The following is a 6,597-nucleotide window of genomic DNA, read 5'->3' on the forward strand; positions in this document are numbered from 1 at the left end:
ATTCAGAACACTATTCGGCTCATTACGCCCTCAAGACCGACTCGTATGGAAAAATGATCTACAGGGATTGTCTTCATCTCGTCGAAACGATCGATTTCGATGTAAAAATCGTATCAATCCGAGTTCGTATGCAAAAGTTAGAGCTATCGGAGTGCAGCCCTGTCATGAGGCGTGATGTGGCGCGCCCCACCAGACCTATGTCTGATGGGTAGCGCGAGGGAACGGGTGTTTTGCGTAACAGTCCGTTTTATGGGAGCGATTTGACCTTAAAGATGACCTCTGATCAAAAAATGTTCAACACAAAAGTTTTTCGTCTCATCGAAACGCTCAAGATTGCTTTTGGACTCGTTTCCATCCAAGGTCGTTTACTGCCTCAAACATGACCCGCAAGGTGCAGCCAGGTTGTAAACCGAACCGTTTTGGAAAGTTTGACTACGAGTTGGACCCAAACTAGGGTTTTGGACGTGAATCCAAGCCTTTTCTTTGCACGGGAAGTCCAGCCGCCTCTTATATACCTAAGGGGTGACGGCCGATTGAACAACAACACACAATCGCAAAACACATCTACAAACTTTCATCTCCTACCCTAGTTTTCTGCTTCTCGTTCATCGGTGTTCTTCGCTTCGGAGAGCTTCGATCTACGAAGCCCTAGGGGCGGGTGAACCGACCTAGGGCAGCCCATCACCGGCGTGCGTCCAGACGGGGTCTCTCCTGGCCACGTGGGGTGTCGGGTCTTCAAAAGAGCTCGCCGGATTGTCTTGCGTATCGCGCTTCCGGTGAGCCTCCTTCGGCGACGTGTCCTGCATATATGCTCGACGTCGAGGGTACACGGTGACGTGTTCGTGTGCGAACAAATCTCACACCCGCGAGATCAAGACTATTTAAGCTTATGGGTAGGGGAAGGTAGTGAGGTGGAGCTACAGCAAGCACTAAGCATATATGATGGCTAACATACGCAAATAAGAGCGAGAAGAGAAGCAACGCAGTGGTTGAGAAGCTAGAAATGATCAAGAAGTGATCCTAAAACTACTTACGTTCAAGCATAACACAAGAACTATGTTCACTTCCCGGACTCCACCGAGAAGAGACCATCACGGCTACACACGCGGTTGATGCATTTTAATTAAGTTAAGTTTATAGTTCTCTACAACCGGATATTAACAAATTCTCATCTGCCACATAACCGCGGGCATGGCTTTCGAAAGTTCAAAACCCTACAGGGGTGTCCCAACTTAGCCCATCACAAGCTCTCACGGTCAACGAAGGATATTCCTTCTCCCGGGAAGACCCGATCAGTCTCGGAATCCCGGTTACAAGACATTTCGACAATGATAATACAAGACCAGCAAGACCGCCCGATGCGCTGACATCCCTATAGGAGCTGCACATATCTCGTTCTCAGGGCAACACCGGATGAACACTACGTACAGCTAAAACCAGCCCTCAAGTTTCCCCGAGGTGGCGCCGCAAGGGGATCTGGTTCAGAACAACACTTAGAGAAGCATTGGCCGGGGGGGTTAAAATAAAGATGACCCTCGGGTTGGCCGACCCAAGGGAAGGGTAATAGGTTGGAAAATGTAAAACCAAGGTTGGGCCTTGCTGGAGGAGTTTTATTCAAAGCAAACTGTCAAGGGGTTCCCATAACACCCAACCGCGTAAGGAACGCAAAATCAAGGAACATAACACCGGTATGACAGAACTAGGGCGGCAAGAGTGGAACAAAACACCAGGCATAAGGCCGAGCCTTCCACCCTTTACCAAGTATATAGATGTATTAATTAAAATAAGAGATATTGTGATATCCCAACATATCCATGTTCCAGCATGGAACAATCTTCAACTTCACCTGCAACTAACAACGCTATAAGAGGGGCTGAGCAAAAGCGGTAACTTAGCCAAACAACGGTTTCCTAGGAAGGTGGGTTAGAGGCTTCACATGGCAATATAGGAGGCATGATATAGCAAGTGGTAGGTAGCGCGACATAGCGATAGAGCGAACAACTAGCAAGCAAAGATAGAAGTGATTTCGAGGGTATGGTCATCTTGCCTGAAATCCCGCAAGGAAGAAGAACGGATCCATGAAGAAGACAAACAGACGTAGTCGAACGAATCCTCACAACTCTGGATCGGAACCGAAACTAACGAGGGAAGCAACCCGGAAAGAAGCAAAAAACATAGGGTGTGTTTGGTTGTAGTCACGGGCCGAAATGTCATGGGTCGGACCCGTTACTAGCCTTGTTCCAGTGTTTGGTAGGCCAACCGGAACAGAACCCACTCGACCCCGATAAGCGAATATTCGGCTGAGATGCGGAATGCGCTGAGACCTCCAAATCGAGGAAACCACGCGGAACAGCTCATCTCTCCCCCAACCCTATCGCTGCTCTCCTCCTTCCTCCCGCACAGGTGCGCCGCCGCCCCTCTTCCTCCCTCCCTCTCCTCTGCGCCGCCGTCCCTCCCTCTCCTCTGCGCCGCCGTCCCTCTCCTTCTCTGCGTCGCCGTCCATCTCCCTCGCTGCTCCGCCGCCCCTCTCCAGCTCTCGCATGCCGCCTTCCCTCTCCCTCTCTCCTCCACCGGCCCTCTCCCTCTCTGCGTCGCTGGCCCTCTTCCTCTCTGCGCCGCTGCCCCTCTACAGTTGTTCCGCACCGACGGCCCATCTCCCTCGCATTCGCGCGCCGCTGGCCCATCTCCCTCACTCTTGCGTTTTACATAGCTCTCCCTCGATCCATTTTCTCACCCCCCTCACTCGATCTGCAGGTTAGAAGGGGAAGAAAGCAGGGTCTAGGTGCTACACCGGCGCGGCGGCAGAGCGAAGCACAACCATCTCACTTGAAGGTACAAACTCCTCTTCCTCTCCCCTTGTACATGCTGATGTCCAGTATATTTTTTGCTCCAATTGTTGTTGTATCATACATCTTTTTGTTCAATTTGTTGTTGTCCAGTACATATTTGCAATATGTGGTGATGTGTAATAATTTTGATAGCATGCATCAATTATAGATGGTCAAGAAGATGAACAAAAGAAAAAGGATGGTTAGGGGAGCCGCTGTTTTTGTCACACTTGTTGCAATTGCAGTCATTGTTCGAGCTATAATAAGGAAGAGAAGAGCACGTATTACATATGGCCCAATGCATGAAAGAGATCGAATCAGATATGATTATCTAGATCAAAAAATTTGGCAAAGCGATGTGTTATGTAAAAACATGTTAAGGTTTGAAAGAGCTGCATTCTTTCGCTTGTGTGGCATACTCAGGGATCGCAAATTTCTAGAAGACAGTCCACATCTTAGCGTGGAGCAACAATTAGCGACGTTTTTGCATACAATTGGGCATAACCTTCAGAATAGGGTTATTTCAGCCAATTTTTGTAGATCATACGGCACAACCAGCATCTATTTTAGAAAGGTTCTTCATGCCATAGGCGAGCTTCGTAATGATTACATAACGCCGCCATCATTGGAGACCCCACAAAAATTGCAGGAAATCATCGATTTGACCCATATTTTAAGGTAAATTCAGAAACTATTCGTTAGCTATCTAGGTTATATGATATGCCGTTTATTAATACCTGTCACTATATAGGATTGTATTGGAGCAATCAATGGTACACATGTGCGAGCAGGTGTTACCAAAGATGTGGAGCATTCTTTTTGGGGTAGGAAGGCCTTCACCACTCAAAATGTGATGGCAGCGGTAGATTTTGATCTACGCTTCACATATGTGTTAGCTGGTTTGGAAGGGTCAGCACATGATGCTACTATTTTAGCTGATGCATTAACGCGTGAGAGGGGCTTACAAGTACCACCGGGTAAGAAGTTGCCTAAGATAGAAAATTGTCCATTTGTTATTACCTTACAAGAACCATTGTCACCAATTATTGTTTTTTAAGGAAAGTTCTACCTAGTTGATGCTGGCTATGGAGCAAAGCCTGGGTTCTTGCCCCCTTTTCGTGGTGTGAGGTACCATTTGAACGAGCGGGGCAACAATCCAGTCCAAAATGATAGGGAGCTGTTCAACCTTAGGCACTCATCTCTACGGGTGACGGTAGAGAGGGCTTTTGGATCTCTGAAGAGGCGCTTCAAAATTTTAGATGATGCCAAACCATTCTTCTCTTTCCCGGTGCAAGTTGACCTTGTTATAGCTTGTTGTGTTCTTCATAATTATGCACTGTCACAAGGGATTGATGAATTTATTATACCGGAAGTGACATGGACCACCCAACCAATTCGAACATCAAGGCAACAAGCAAGTGACATTAGGGCTGTGGTAGACCGTAGGACACAAATGGCAGCCCAAATGTGGGAAGATAGACAACTAATGTATGCTAATCTATGAGTGTAGCACACTCCATATATTTGAACCATGTATTTGTGATGTTTATGCAACTACATTTTAATTTATTTGATGGCTGGGCAGATTGTATCATGTACTAAATTTGAACCATGTATTTGTGATGTTTATGCAACTACATTTGAATTTATTTGATGGCTGGGCAGATTGTATCATTTACTAAAGTTGAACCATGTATTTGTGATGTTTATGCAACTAAATTTGAATTTATTTGATGGCTGGGCAGATTGTATCATTTACTAAAGTTGAACCATGTATTTGTGATGTTTATGCAACTACATTTGAATTTATTTGATGGCTGGACAGATTGTATCTTTTATTGTTTGGACAGAAATGGAGAGTGTTGAAGCTGCAAGTGGGAACTCCGGGAGAGTTGGGATCATTGTTTGGACCAATGCCATGGCAAAAACCATGCTTGGTTTTTTGGCTGGTCTTGTTGCTGATGGGAAGAGAACGTCAAGTGGATTCAGGGATGTGCATCATAGACAATGTGCTGCTGTTTTGAACGAGCAATTCAAGCTTTCTGTCACCGGAGAGCAAGTCAAAAACCATCTCAAGAAGTGGAGGAAGATTGGGACGAAGGTGGTCAATTTGAAGAATTTAAGTGGAGCTCTATGGGATGAAGATACTTGCACAATTAGGCTCAGCGAGGAGCACTATGCAGGGCATTGTATGGTATGCTTCTCACCCCACAAATCTAATTCTTTTTATGTTTGCATTATGCTAATCATTTTGCACAATGTTTGTAGACCCACAAAGTTGATGCCCCCTTCCTGAATACCCCAATTGAGCACTATCATGCCATGGCTGCCATTTATGGGACAATTGGGGCCAGGGGGATGAATGCCAGATCTGGCAATGATCTTCTTTCCACTGATCTCGAAGACGAGGAGAACGGTGAGGTCAACACGTCACCAAATGTTGGTGAGTCTTGTCTCCCCAAAGCACCACCAAAAAAGAAGGCTAAGGTAAAGCATGTTCCTGAAGATCCACTTAGTTTAATTCTCAAAGATGGGTTCAAACTTGTGGCCGATGCGCTTGTGAAGTCTAGTGGAGATGATGATGACATACCAGATGACCTTTGGGATGTAGTCTCCACATTGCCAGATTTTGATGAAGAGCACGTAGCCCACTACTATGCGCATCTTGTGGACAACCCAAAGACTGCAAGAGCCTTCATGAAACTTTCCCAAACCAACAAGTCTGTTTGGGTGAGTAGGTATATCAAGAAGAACTTCTAAATTCGATATGGTTGTATGGTTGTCAAGTATGTGAACTTGACACGTATGTTTCTAGTGCACTTTGGTTGCTTTTGGAGAGCTTCGAACATGAACTAGACGTGTGTGGCTGTCAAGTATGACTTGGACATGTATGGCTCTATTGCACTTTGCTTGCTTTTGGAGAGCTTTGTATGTGAACTACAAATGTATGGCTGTCAAATGTGTTTAACTATGTGCACCTTGTTGAAATCTGTGTTTTATGTGTTGTCATTTATATGTTAACTTGTCAATATATATTGTTATGTTGTCTTTCTTGAAAATACAAATGATATGCTGTCGAAATTTAGAAATTTATGTCATTCCATTTTCCATTCCATGCTTCCAACCAAACACCGGAACGGAACCAACCCGTTTCTCTCTTTTGCTCCTACCAAACACAGGAATGGAATAGACCCGTTCCTCTGGAATGGAACCATTCCATTCCATGACAGTTGGTTCCCGAATCAAACACACCCATAGTAAACAACCATCACATAAGCATGGCATGATGCGCAAACAAGTATGATGCATGTCCGGTTTAATGAGGCCTGACATGGAAAAGTGCACAAGCAAAACTACAAGTTAAGTGGAGCTCAATATGCAACTAGTTGCATATTGACGAAACACCACATGACTTATTTAGTTCACTCTCGTTTGTGCTACTCAACAAAATTAAATGTTGTCAAACATGGCAAGAGGTGAGGCAAAAGTAAGCTACACAATCCAAACAAATTGAATGGGGCCGGAAACATCAAACAACAATTCCGGTAAATCCCCATATGCATTTAGCAATTGAAGCAAACAACAATTTAAACATTCTTGGTGTTTTTATCATGATGCGGATGACATGTGCAAGTTATATGCAAGTTCTATGAAAATGTTGACAAGTTGGAGCATTATGGTCACCACGGCGGAAAGAAAGGGGTGCCATGGCAACGACAACGGAAATGATTCACTACAACATTCCGATGATCCAACAACTCAATTGAGA

The 6,597-nt window shown here is 45.2% G+C and overlaps 1 protein-coding gene across 2 annotated transcripts; it reads left to right on the top strand.

The window, feature by feature from the left end:
• Positions 1-2,308: 2,308 nt before the first annotated feature.
• LOC125521402 (uncharacterized) lies at positions 2,309-5,799 on the top strand. 2 transcript variants are annotated; one of them, XM_087535029.1, is made up of 4 exons: positions 2,309-2,403; positions 2,755-2,832; positions 4,679-5,022; positions 5,097-5,799. In XM_087535029.1, the coding sequence occupies exons 3-4, from the start codon at positions 4,681-4,683 to the stop codon at positions 5,586-5,588; spliced, it is 834 nt and encodes a 277-aa protein (XP_087391155.1). In that variant the 5' UTR covers positions 2,309-2,403; positions 2,755-2,832; positions 4,679-4,680; the 3' UTR covers positions 5,589-5,799. The 2 variants fall into 2 exon arrangements, with proteins under 2 accessions (XP_087391155.1, XP_087391156.1); XM_087535030.1 differs by having other exon boundaries at positions 2,322-2,403; positions 4,654-5,022.
• Positions 5,800-6,597: the final 798 nt, after the last annotated feature.

Source organism: Triticum urartu, chromosome 7A (assembly GCF_056163025.1).
Source record: "Triticum urartu cultivar PI428250 chromosome 7A, HENAU_Tu73, whole genome shotgun sequence".
Classification (NCBI taxonomy): Eukaryota; Viridiplantae; Streptophyta; class Magnoliopsida; order Poales; family Poaceae; genus Triticum; species Triticum urartu.